This window comes from Octodon degus, unplaced genomic scaffold (assembly GCF_000260255.1).
Source record: "Octodon degus isolate 3935 unplaced genomic scaffold, OctDeg1.0 scaffold00276, whole genome shotgun sequence".
Classification (NCBI taxonomy): Eukaryota; Metazoa; Chordata; class Mammalia; order Rodentia; family Octodontidae; genus Octodon; species Octodon degus.
In genome coordinates, this window is record NW_004524852.1 from 1,007,410 (window position 1) to 1,021,480 (window position 14,071).

General features: G+C 45.6%; 2 gene segments (V, D, J or C); both read left to right on the forward strand.

The window, feature by feature from the left end:
• LOC111814161 overlaps positions 1–3,065 on the forward strand; it is a 186,877-nt gene extending 183,812 nt beyond the window's left edge. Inside the window, 3 exon segments of the C gene segment in view lie at positions 423–488; positions 854–967; positions 2,073–3,065. Coding sequence covers positions 423–488; positions 854–966 — 179 coding nt within the window.
• Positions 1–14,071, forward strand: part of LOC101566017 — a 432,133-nt gene that overhangs the window by 349,867 nt on the left and 68,195 nt on the right.

Consider the following 14,071-nt stretch of genomic DNA (forward strand, 5'->3'; position numbering starts at 1 on the left):
CCCTACCCATGAGTGCACTGAGCTGGCCAGTGTCTAGAGACCTAGAGTGTCGGCACTCGCCTGTAATCCCAGCTCTGGGGAGGCTGAAAACAGAAAGATCCCTAGGAATCCGAGCTGCATAGGGAGACCCTGTACCAAATACACAAACAGAGAGAGAGAGAGAGAGAGAGAGAGAGAGAGAGAGAGAGAGAGAGAGAGAGATTCTAGTTCTACCTACATATTGTAGAATGTCTGGATATTGGTTTTGTGGTACCCAGAAAGTCCAGAGCAGGAAGCCTGTTAGCTGTATAAATATGACCCTAACTAAGCTACATCCTCTGGTCCCCAGTTTACTTAACCTAAAGTCTCCTCTAGTTTTAAAATCCTACAATCCTGAGCCTCCTGGTTGTCAACATAACCTTGACCACTGCTGTTTTTCTCAGATGTCCTAGTGCAAGAGAAACCTGAAAACATGACACAAACTGAAAAGAGCTGCCATGAACCAAAAGGTTAGTTCAAATAAAAGGGTGGAGTTCATAATTGAAGGTTAAGGCACAGTAGTTGTAAACTGAGACTAAAGAGAACTAGATTTCAAAAAAAAAAAAAAAGCCAGAAACCACACTGAGCCCAGCTGGTCCCCTTCAGTCCCTGACTGTCCCAGCAGAGCTCAGCTGGCTGCAAACATGTTTCCAAAGCTTGCTCCCCAAGTGCAAGAAGCAGCCCCAGGTCTCTGAGTGCACCTGGTACAAGCTGGGTGTCCCAGGAAAATCATGGTGATTGTGGGGCAGGCTGATCACAGTGTTGTAAGCCCGATCTTTAAAAAGGAATTTGATCTCTCCCTGAATTTACCATCTGCACTCTTGTTCAACCATAGTTTACACCCCGAAGATGAACATGATGTCTCTCACAGTACTGGGGCTGCGGATGCTGTTTGTCAAGAGTGTTGCCATTAATTTTGTCTTAACTGCCAAGTTATTCTTCCTTTAAGGTAAGAATTAGCTGCTACTTCATCCTAGATCCATCCAAACTATGCTGTGCATAGGGAAAAGAGGTTTAGAAATGGTAAGAAACCAAAAAGCATTTGGAAGAGAAAAAAATGCATGGAGACACATTTAGAATTAATAAGGTGGGCTATCTCAGACATAACGCCCCACATCCTGTTATTCTTTTATGTGAAGCCAGATGCAAAGCCCATTACGTACAAGGTAATCTCTTTCTAATATACTAGGTAATAACCACCTCTTCTAGCCCAAGGAGAAAACCAAAACTAAATAAGGAGAATTAGTCTTTTTAACAGTTTTTTTGTTTATTTGGCTAAGGGACCATGGGTTATTTGCAAGACCATAAACAAAACTTTGCCAGGAAAACAGTCAGGAGAAGCAGAACCCATCTTTGTCTGGATAAAGAGAATGCCAGATCCCATTCCTTAAACATAAGGTCTTGACTTGTGGACCAGCCTGTCCTGGGGCTGATCTCACGTCCCCATACTTAGGATGCATACAAAGATGGACAGAGGTATTGATTATTTTCCTGTTACTTGTATTCCACTTTTTGATAATGTTATACACAGAATTCAAACCAGGGCCTATGAACCTCCTCACTCTTATTCCCTTCCAAATGACCCCAAAAACCCATCCTATTCTATAGATACTCTATAACAGAGTACCAGACTTACCAACCCGAACTGTAAACATACTCAGTCTCCCCGCAGTGGGTGTCCAGCTCCCCCTAACACTTTACTGACAGTGTCAAGAGCACAGGCAGCACGGCTGTACAAGTAGTGCTATGCAAGAAGTCAGAGGGGCACATTTTCATCTTGACTTTGTCATCAGCTCCCTCGGCTACCTTAGCCAGGTTGCTTCTCTTCTTTCAGCTGAGTTTAAGAAAAACTACGGGACAGCGAATGGGTTTCATGATTTGTGCCAGAATAACTGAATTATTGCCTTGTGTACAAGGGGCGGGAGCCACAGTTGATCCGTGCAGTCTACAATGGCACAGTACAGTCAGTGCTGGCCATCCCAAGCCACATCAGCTCCACAGATAGTTCCTAGCCTTTAATCTGTGATCCTGTAATGACTTTCCTTCACTTGCAGACCAACCGGCATGAGGAAGCTACGCCCGCTGACAGCAGTCAAAAGCTTAAAAGATGCTGTCTCGCAGGCCTCTGATTTATTGACAACTCAAGTCCACCTGTCACTGCCTTATTTACATCAGTTTCCCTCTGAAAACAACAAACCAAGCTCATCCTCCAGTGTGACAGAAAAACAAGTACCCTGGGCCATGGGGGTTACGCTCCTAGCTTGTTTATGTGCTGTAGGCTTACAAAGGGATAGATGGACACAAAAATGTAGCACGCATTTTATTTTACTCATACAGCTCTTACACACTGAAAAATAATACATTATTTTTCACTTTCTTTCTCTCCAGAAGCAGAAAGTGAGAACTAATGGATCCCTGCTCCATTCTCTATGAGGAAAGTTGGCCCTGACAGGAGGAGAGCAGGTGTCCTTTTGCCCACACTGACAGGTTCAGCCCAACACAAAGCTAGATCCAGCCAGAAGCCATCCTCATCCTCCTCTCCAGTGGCTCGTCCCACCCTCGTTCATTCCAGCGGCCACACTAGAGATGTCAGAGGGCGATGCAGGGGAGAGGGACAATGTCAGCACTTTCTGCTTTTCCTAGTACTTTAAAAAATTATGTATCATTGCCCTAACTCTCCAAACAGGCAATGGGGTTTCTCATTTCTCATCTAAGCACTGTCCATTCTATTAGCAAAGATCAGAGTTAAATACAGAGGAAAGGCATTTGTTTCTATTAATTACTTTAGCATGCCTGGACTGACCCTGAGTCCCAGACTCTGCACTGTGGGCACAAAGATGAGTAGGAGCTGGGTCCTCCTTTCCAACAGCTCACCATGCAAGCATTTTTAGAGGAAGGGAGAGAAATGAAAGCTTTCCCTGTAGAAACAATATCTTTCCTATCATTTGCCTACCAGACTGTAGACAGGGAGCTAGAGATCCTTGGACACTGACTCTTTGGCTTGGGTCTCTGATGTCGAAGGTTGTGGCCTTCTTTCTCAGCCTTTATCTCTGTTACATTTATTAAACCACACTGTGTGCACCTTGCCTCTGGCTGTACTCATTGCGGACCACCGTGGGAGGGAAGTTGCTCTGTGAACTCATATTAGTCAGTCAAAAGCCACATTGAGCTTCTAGGTCACATCATTGCGGCTTCCTGGGCCCCAAGCCCGAGGCTCCCGCCAGGGGACACAGCTCTGCCTTCCTGCTGCTGCAGCTGCTACTATTAGGGTAACAAACAGCAGCTGGAGCCTGTGACTCTACCTCAGCAAGGCCACAACTCTCCGCAGGGGCCCCTGCCTGGGCAGCGGAGCCCTAGCAACACCACACTGTGGTTTCCTTAGCTCCCAGGGGGTGACAAGCAGGGGGCTATGACATTACAAGTGAGAAAGTGGCTCTCACAAATTCCCCTGCCACTACTGACTACAAACTCCCATATAGCGTCTTCACAACCTGGTAAAAGCAGGCAGCACCTCTATGAATGAATGCTAGGTTTAGGGAAATCGACATGGAGACGCCAGCTCTACCCAGGGAAAATAATTCCACCCAACTTCATCGTGCATGTATAAAGAATGCCTGGTTCTCAAATATTGGCTTCTGTTCCCTTTTGTATGTCAGAATGTTTCTGTGAAAATCCTAGAAATGAAAAGATTTTTATTTCAGGTAGAAAAAGTTGTCCCCTCTCAAAAACCATGTCTAAAATTATTCATTGAGGTAGGAATATTGCCAGAAACAGGACCAAGGCCTTAAGGGTATCGGGCCAGATTTCCTGCTCTAAGAGCACACTGCATCTCCAACATAAAGACAGTGCCAGGCAGCGGACCATCCTGAAGTCTGCAGCGAAGATGCTCCCTTCTGCCTAGATGCCAGCAGTCAGCATCCTAGCACAGTGGAGGACCATTAGCTTCTCCCACCAAAAGGAGCTTCCAGAAAAAGATTTAAGCCAGGAGCAGTGGGAGATTTGGCTTCCTTCAGATCTGGGACCATTACACATGAGCCCGTGTGTGGCTGGTGGTGGGACAGAAGTTCCAGGAGTCTGGGATATTGGCCCAAGTCCCATGGCTCCCTCACCCTGTGGTCTTTCCTTTGCTCCATATGGCAGCTACTCTCCAACCAGTTTCAGAAAGGAGCAGATTACTGGGGATTGAACCCTGGACCTCCACGCTGAGCTACATCTCCAGTTCATTTTTTTTTTTTCTTTTGTTTTTTAAAGTTTCAGGCAGGGTTTCACTAAGTTCCCAGGCTGGGCTCGAAGGTAGAATCTTCCCACCTCAGGCCACCAGAATGCTGGTGTTACAGGTGTGCACCCAGAGGCCAAGATGCACCATGGCTTCTGATGTGAAGATAAGCTGCTGCCCCAACTGCCTATGGATAAGACCTTGGGGTGCACAGCCAGGAGCACCATGGAAGGGCAGTGCCAAACCTCTGCCTCTGGCCCTAAGGAGCTGTGAGACTCGCAGTCTACCCTTCTTCACTTTCCTGGGCTTCAGTGTGTTTCCTGTAAAACAGTGCTAATGCCACTTCTAAGACTGTGAAAATAACTCTAATAGTCTGTGAGGGCAGAGAAATCAGCAGAAATAGAAGGAAGGGTGGAGTCCGAGGGACCAAGGCCCTCTGCTTCAGCAATGTCCTTCAGCCTCCTCTGGAGGAAATGACCTCTCTTGTGACACACTGCTCTCCAAACATGAGGCCTGGAGAACTGGGGTTCTGCGATTTAGACCCCTAGCTAGGCATGCCTCGATAGCCTTCAGTCAAAGGAAAATGTTCTCCACATGAAGTAAGCAAAGCGGAGGTATCAGAGAGTATCCAGGAGAAATAAGGTAACTACATAGTAAGGTGCAAACCAAAGGCAAATTAGAGAATATTCTTTTTAATTTTTAATTGTTTTAAGTTCCTAACTTTGTGTCCAACTTGATTTTAAAAATGAAAGCAGGTACATTAATGAATAAATGATGCTGGAGATTAAAATAAAGACCCTGCTGGTGGCCACTCCCACGATTGGCCCTCCACCTACACCACTCTGATACCCTCGTGGCTAACATAGCCCAGAGGTAGGGACACAAAGACAGTCCACACTCAGCCCTGCAGTCCTCACTGCCAACCACAAGGCACTCAGGTGGCAAGGGCGCCCCCACCTCTGGGTCAGAAGTGAGAAATACCCCACTCTTTGGAAGCCAGAGTATTCCTGGACATGAGTGGGTTTCTGATTAGTCAGTAGTCACTTCAGGGCACTTCTTAAGGCTCCTGATGGCTGAGAGAAGGAAACCAGGTCCAGGACATGACCTCCCCAGGTGGTGGCTCTGCCAAGCTGTGCCAGGGGTTTGTGTGCAGACTCCCCACGCACCTGCAGCATCGTGGGGAGTTAAAGCGCAGTAGTAAGTTGCCTTGTCTTCAGTCCTCACCGGGGAGATGACCAAGTGGAAAGTTTTATGAGTCTTACTATGTTTCACAGAAAATCGACCTTGAACAAAATCTGCATCACGAGATACACTGTTATCCCTGTAAAGGATGAACTGCAAGGGCTGACCCGCCACTTCCCGGTACCAGTATAAATCTGGATTCGAGTACCCAGTACTGTAAGTGCAGAGCAGCATTGTCTCACTGCCAATTGTCACTGTCTGGTATGGGGGACTCTGGGTCACCTCATCACATAGTGTGCCCTTACCTGTGAAGACAGAAAAAGAAAATAAGGACTGAGCCCAGCACAGAGGAACTCAGGGGGAGAGAAAAGAAAATGACAAAATATGAAAGGTTAAAGCAGAGAATGACTGAAAAATCATGCATACAAGAGAGAGGCCAGCTCTTCAAACTCAGAGAAAGGAAAATGGGGGTAGAGAAAGGAGACTCGGGTACAGAGCAAGAGCGAGGTCAACAAGTGAATCCACTTACAGAAAAACAAAAGGCCAACGCCCAAGACAAGAATCATCTTTCTTTTATACCAGGGCAGAAGATATAGAGTAAAACGGGGTGTCTGAAGTCTCTGAGGCCACCTAATGGCTTCTGACAGGAAGGAGACAAAAGGGCAATGAGGGGAAGCGGCAGCCTGGGCAGTCACGTGACTGCTTTCAGATGAAACGCTTCCACAGATGTCTCCAATGAGGAAATTTCAAGTTACGGTGATGTTGGTTTGTCAGAAAATAATATTTTTAACAATGAAAATGAATTAATTCTGAAAAGAGGAAGGAAGGATGAAAAGAAGGGAAGAAGAAAGGGAGCAAGAGAGCTTGGATCTCCTAGTACTATGAGAGCAATTTGCTCTGTGTCTGTGTGTCCTCTGGTCACAGCCTACTGTATCCCTCCCCAGTCACACTAAAGCAATCCTGTCCCCTAGCACTTAGCATAGCTACATGCACTTGTGGACCTCCATGAATGTAATATTTGAATGAGTAACTCTGTAGTATTTAACAAATTCAATAAATGAGTCAATTTCTGGGTAAAGAAGGAGGGAAGAGGGTTGGGCAAGATTGTTTGTAAACTCTATCCTAACCTTGAATTCAAGAAATCTTTGATTTCAGACCCTTGAGGAACGCATTTCGATAGTGCGACTCCCCATCTCTCTTTGGGCCCTACAGCACACACTTGGCTTCCACTGCAAGACTCTTCCCCAAAGCAGAGCTTACTGGTGGGTGAACTGCCAAGAGTGGGTTATAAGTCTGCTGAGATAGAGCTCAGAAGGGCTGTGCATGTCTGGGGTGGCCAGAGCCCCTGCACCAGTCCTCCCCCCGGCCACATGCCATAGAAATAGGATTTTCCAAGGCCTAACATTTGGGAAGCATTACTCTCAAGGAGAGCACTAAGTCATTCCCCCAAGCCTGGGAATGTCTATAAAAGCTCCTTTGTCTCCCCTTTTCTGTACAGCCAGCTCATCAATAAGACCTGTCTCTTCCACCATAAAAATACATCTCCAGTCCACCACTTCTCCAGCCTGCACTGCCACCACCTCCTGTAAACATCATCGTCTCTTGCAAGGACCACTGCAAGAGCTCCCTAGCTGGGCCCTTACTCCTGCTCTTGTCACTAGAAAACCCACCCTCCAGGTCTCTCTAAAAGGTAGATTGCACGATGCCATCTAATCCTCCCCCCTCTTCTCCAGATGCGCTAATACCTGCTTTTCACCCTCACTCCCTTTCCACTGCAGCTGTCTCCTTTCTGGTCCTCCATCAGCTCACTTTTTAAGTTGTCTAAAATTCTGGTCCCAGTTTTTCACAAATCTCAGCTCAAACACACTGGGCCCTCCAACTAAGTGCTTCCCGGCCTCACCTTCATCAACCTCAATTACTTACCTGCTCATATTTCTCCCTCTTGTCATCATCTGAAATCACTAGATTTATGCATCTATTCCTTTTTCCTTTCAACTTTCCCAACACACACACACACACACACACACACACACACACACACACACACACACACACAGAGAGCATTACAGAAGCTTCAGTAATTTAAAGGTTTTATCTCTTCACTGAACATCCCCAGCCCCTGGGCTTATGTCTGCCACATAATAGATAATCGATACATGTTTGTGCTATAAAGGAAAGCAACTCTTTGCACTCAAAAATTCACCACTGGCACAGATAAGATCACTGTATCTCGCAAATTAAAGTACAGCATGTCCAGTCAAATGTACACTTCAAAAAAAAATGGTTTTAAAGAATATTTGTATCATGCCATATTGTGGCATAATTACACTAAAAAGTATTCATTGTTTACGTGGAATTCAAATTTCATGGGACCCAGTGTAGTTTATCTGGCAAATCTAGGCATGGAGAACTCCAAAAGCAGATATCACATGGGCTGAAGTCCTAATATGAGCATCCCCAGGCCCCCTGGACATGGAAGAAAGCGACTCAGGACAAAGGGTCAGCCACACCTAGGCAGAGGCTGCTAGTGTGTGGGTCCTTTCCAGGTCTCCCAAGCCATGGACTCTTCTCAGTCCCTATCCAGGCTGCTACTTATACCAGGCCGAGGGCTCCCTTTCCTATCTGGGCAGGCAGACCTCAAGCTGAACTTACATACCTCCCCAGCTGCCAACCTCAGTTACACCTGACACATCCAAGAGCAGAGACGTGGACGTCACGCACCCTCACCCACAGGGGCACATCCACATAAAGGTTCGGTAACTGGGTACCACTTGGGGTGGCAAAATCAAACCCTCTCTGCCCAGTGTCCTCCCAACACTCCCTGAATAACCTCCCTTCAGGGAGGGCTCTTCTCGGAAAGCCATGTGAGGTCATAGTTAAGTGCTCTTCTGGAGCCAGCCTTCCCGGTTCATATCCCTCTAGCATTGATTTGCTGTGTGACCCCGGATGTGATCTAACCTCTCCCAGCCTCAATTTCTCCATCATAAGCGTGCAGATAATAGCAATAGCCTTTTCACAGGACTGTTGGAAAATAAAATGAAATAACACATGCAATACATCCAGCATATAAATGACCTATGAATATTAGATGTTGCTGTTGCTATTATCATTTTTATTAAATAGACAGATGAATATAGTTTGAAAGAGCATTATTCTCATCAAAGCTATTCAGAGAAATGATGCTGAGTAAATTTTAAAAAGTAAAGTTGTGAAACCTGGGAAAAGACATGTTGTACCAATCAACAGTTAAAAAAAAAGTCACGTCTTTGATTTGCTCTCAGTGCTGCAGACACATGGTCACAAAGCACTACATTCCCTGGAGACCTGAGCCAGCTGTGTTCCTCCCAATCCTGAAGAGTGTGAAGAACAATAGAAATAAGCTTTCACCCGCAAATGTTCTTAGGTCTTCCAAACGTTGCAACTGTGATGTGACTAGGTCACCCCAAAATTTAGGGGTAGGAGAGGACTTTAAGATTTGGTAACTCACTACAGACTTAATACCCTTCCATATCTGTAGCCTTTCCCCCTCAAAGGTAGCCAGTGTGACTCGTAAGGAACCAGGCACCTTCAGCCGCTGAGGGACAGGACTGCCTTTCATTAACTCAAATCACCAGTCAAGAGAGGCCTGGACAGGATGAAGCCTAAGGAGTTAACGGTCAAAACTATCCGTCTTCCGTGGCTGGGTCTTTATCACTCCATTCACTCAACAAAGAGACTTTTCTCCCAGAGTCCTTTGAGGTGGGTAGCTTTGTTTTTGACCTTGCAGCGCCCTCTGCTGCTCTAACAGCCCCGTCTCCACATATAGGTTACACTGAAGGCTGACAGAAAATAGGTCAGGGAAGGAAAACGGTTTTGTTCACAATTTAAGTCAAAGCTAGTCTTCTGTCTCCACTCCTCTTTGACCCTGACTCTGGCAGCTGCTTCTCTGTTGGCCCATGGGGCCCTTTCCCCACCAGGAACCCAAAGAGGACCGTCTTCAAAGATATGAGATAGCACCCTGAGAGCACAGTGGACATTTTCTTCTACAAAAAGGCATCTTTAACAATTGACAACATAGGGGAATTTATCTGGATGGATACAACAACTGGGTCTCTTAGGAAATACCAGAAACGTGTGATAAAGGAAAGGCTTGGAAGGCTGTGGATGTGCGGTAACAAGGTACGTGCACCAGGGAAAGTTTCTGCATCACTCCCTCCCTGTGCCACCTTCCATTCCAAGACCCTGGGACAGAGCTGGGACGATGGGCAGCAAGAAGCATTTCGAGAAAGGAAAAGGACCAGCAGACATCTTCCATGCCCGGGCAGAAGCAACACGGTCATTGCAGGGCCTCTGCTTTGGGGAAAGATCTCTGTGACATGTGAATGAGAAGCATGAATAATATTACCAGTGACTGCCACAAAACCAAAGTTGCAAGAAAAGCTGTGAGGGAGAGGGACTTCCCCTGGTGTCCTTGTGCCACCTCGGAAGCAGCACGTGGAAAGCACAGTCTTGGTCTAGCCAGGTTAGTGATGGGGCTGCGCAGGCCTGGACTGGCTCCTACCATCTCACGCCATCCGCAGTATCTTCTCTCCTGTTGGTCTCCAAGGCAGGGTGGTTGTTGCTCATCTACAAAGAGCTGACCCTGAGGGGTGGCTCTCTGGAGCACAGTGGTAAGAAGGAGTCTGAGCTCTCTTCTGCAATGAAGAACAGACTGATGTGTCTGCTGGCAGCATCTGTCTTGGGCCCAGAACAGGAGGCAGCACCACGGCATTCTGCATTTACCATCCCTCCTCTTGGTGTCATTCCCTCTCCTGCAGAGAGAATGATCAGAACCAAACCTCTGTTGGATTATCCTTTCGGTAAAGGGCAAATTTTTCAATCTCTATCTTTTCCTTGGATTTCCTGGGATCCCATGGGCCAGTTCCTTCGCTATCAATTGTTGCTGCCTGCAGCCTTTAAAACGTAAAATTTTTTTAATGAATGAGGAAGTTTGGTCTCTCCCTGAAGTCATAAGCTGTGTGCCACATCCTCCTTTCGTGCCTTATCCACTATTTAAAGAGAAGAATTACAACCTGGGTCAGCCAGTGGCCCCTACAGACAAAGTCTCCCAGAGAAGGCCCTTGCCTTCTCCAGGCACAGAAAAGAAGTAGCAGAAAGCAGAGCTGGGGCTCAAGCACCAGAATTCCAGTCTCAGCTCACTTCTGCCTTTACCTGTCTATATGTTCTTGAGCTAACATACCTCCCGGAGATTCAGCTTCAACCCCTAGGTTCCCTTCCAGGTCTCACATTCTAGGATACTAAAGTATGAAGTGGCAGAACCAGCCTGAGAGCTACTTTATTTTCTCCTGTTGCTTGAGCTTCGTTTTGCCCAGCAAGAGGAGAAAGGAAAACATGCTACTTCATTGGAGGGTAGCATAATTTCTTGGTCCAGTATGCATGATTCATCTGAGCCTAAGGCCCAGGCCCAGATTCCAACTTGAAATTCACTTATCATTGCATCTGGAAGAGAGAAAAGTTTTGGAAACAGCCTTTGGGAAAAGCATCAATTTGGTCCCCCATAAAAGGTTCTGCATAGAGTGATGACATTTTGATATCTTATTTATTATCTTCATCACTAAAATCCACTCTCCCAGGGAAGCAGGGACTCCTTTGGGGAGCAAAGGTGTTTCTCTCTACCAAGCCATGTGCACAGTTGGTGCCACGGCCCTTTGAGCCACAGTGACTTGTCTACTTTTTGTAAAGGTGCCCACTACTGTGGGTGTGGGATTAATAGGAACTGACATTTGGAGCCGCAACTAGAGAAGCCATGAAACTCAGCAAGGGATATTCAGCAGAATTACTTTCTTTCCAACTGAAAATTGTCAGAAAGATTTAAACAGTCCCCAAGGAATATGAACAAAATATGAATGTTTAACACAATTCAAGTTAACAAATATTTATTAAGGGACTACAGCTTTTCCCAGGGATCATCTGGATCCATTTCTGAGGAGACACTGTCATTGCCTACAGGGAGATGGGGTTTTGTCAGCAGGCCAAACTGGATGAATAACAGATTTAGCTTTGAGACCAGGATACAGTTAACAGTGGCCCTGCATAAGTAGCTTAGTTTTTAAAAAAAAGATTTGTATGCAGCAACATGGAGAACCTAAAATGTCAGGTAATCAAAATCATTATGATTGACTTTAGCATATATTTCATCATTTTATAGGGAAGTTTATCTTTCCAGTTGCAAGTTTTTCATAAATTGATGTGTAAAGTCTATGGGGAAAGAGTATTTCAAGAATAGTATATCTGAAAAAGGAAGAATGTTTCTGAAATTAGGCTCATAGCAGACCACCAAGAAGTAGCCCTTTCTGTTCTTCCAGAAATAGTAAGGAGAGTCTGGCATCTTCATATACTTATGGTTCATGGGTCTCCTTCCTGTGCTAGGTCAAACTCAGTAATAACCACTGGCAATTATCTTCTTATAATCTGTATAGCACCAAAGACAGCAAAAAGCAGCCAGCTAGATTTTTGAGAAAGGAAGTCACTGTTCTCTGTACAGTCAGAGAAGAACTTTGGGCCCCCCTGCCACGGTTAGCCCTGCCGTCTTCGTGGCCTGCATCCTGGGCTACTTTAGTAGAAGTAGGGCAATTGCGAATCACTGCTCAGGACACTGGCCTCCTCTTGCACCATCATCCTAGAAACGGGACTGAGTCCGCATGGAGGATGCTCCAGCCCAACACAAGAACCTGTGGTTGGGCTAGCCTAAGTGAGCACCTCCAGTCAGAAGAGCCGAAGGAGAATCCCTTAGCACCTAACACTTGGCAATCAAAGGGCTAAAACACTCAGCCAGATAATGAATTTCCTTATCCAGGGGGAAAAGACTGTAAATACCAGATCACCTTTTCTGTGGGTAAGCAGTCTGTAGTTTATGTAAAGGTAGCAGCTCCCGTGGGAAGGAAGGAGATAGAAAATTTACATATGGAACAGGTGCTCGAGGTAGAGTGAAACTTAGTAAGTACTATCTTTAAAAGAAAGGTGTCAGTTTATTTGGTTTGGTTTTTTAATTATCTGGAAAATACTAAGAAACAAACAGTTCTCCTGTGGGTTTGTCTGGTTCCAAAATTCTCACTTCAAACTTCCAAAAAGATCAGATGCTAAAGCAGATAGTAGGCTGTGAAACTCCATTTCCTTATTTAAGAAGTGGAGACCCACTTTTCTTGTTTGCTTATTTATTTTGTTTAGGGGGAAGATCAAATGGGCCAGTGAGAAAAAGATGCACAGATATTCTTTTTGATAAATTAGATCCAGACAATCAAATCAAAGTCTCTCAGCTCAAAAGTCCTGAAAGTTCTCCTGATACCAAGTCTGATACTGGTATCCAAGGCAAAATCAAGACAGCTCGTAGCTCTGGCCAGCCCAGATGCAACAGAGGGAAAAGATCATACTCCTTGACATGGTGGCTTATTTTCTTGCATCCCAAACATCCTTTATGCAAAATTTAGTGATATCAAAACAGAATTCCAAACACAAGCAAATAAATCATGCTGCACTTGTCAAAAGGAAAAGTCAGCCAACGTAGGAGCAATGATGGGGCTTGATAGCAGAAGAAAGGCACCGCCATCTGCAAATGGAGGTGGGGATGGAAAAGGCCTGAATGAAAAGGCCCACCTAAGCTACAGACGAAGACTGCACCCATCCACCACTACCTATACATTCTGCAAAACTAATTTCTTCTCCAGCAAGAGCTTGTATTTTATGATAGATGACATCAGCTAGGGAATTGCCTTGGCCAAGGACTATGTATGCGCAGTTGGTGTGCTGAGGCTTCCTGTATGCTGGAGTGCATATCCTTTATCTGGACAGACACCTCAGCCCTGAAGCCCTAGGATTAGCTAAATGGAAGACACCATCACTGATCCTCCCTCTGAACTTGGAGACTAAAGAAAAGGTCTCATCATGGGGAAGCTCTACAAAGATGGCCTCCTTAAGCTGACACTACCTGTTTTTGCAAAGGCCCTCAGCACGGTGTTAAGCAAACCAGCAGCTCTGTGTTGACATTTGGAAAAGGAACGAAGCTCACAGTGAATCTCGGTAAGTGGAAGAAAGCAATAAACCATCTTCCTGAATGTGATTCAAAATCCTTTGTAAACCAATTAACGGGGATGTGGCTCCTTGCTTTATTTCTGCCAAAATTCAAGTCCTGCCTGGCTAAAAAGTCCTCTCTCCACACCCTGTGAGGTGTAGCCCAGCAGCTGCACAAGGCTTCTTCTGAATTCTCTCAAGTCACTTAAGCCCTTTGCCAAAATGCTTGATTTTTCTGTGTCCTCAAAGGTATGTTCATTTATCAATTAGAGAAAGAAAAGCTCCCAAACAGATTCAGATGCTTAGATCATAGTGAAAAGAGGCATGCTGACAGCGTGTCTGTCTTCATGGGAGGAAAAGAATAAATATTCATCCCTTGCTTCCCATAATTAGACAGTGCTACAGACTTCCCACCCACTATCCCCAGTAGCCCTTATACCAGCTCTGGAAATTAGGGCCATTAGCCTCACTTTATAGAAGAGAACTGTTTTACATTTTTAAAGAAACAAGGAGTTTGAGTAACTCACTCAAGCTGATGCTGAAAGGAGGACCTGGAACTTAACTCACAGCAGAAATTCTAGAACTAAATGCTAGTTAGGGAGGGCCTGA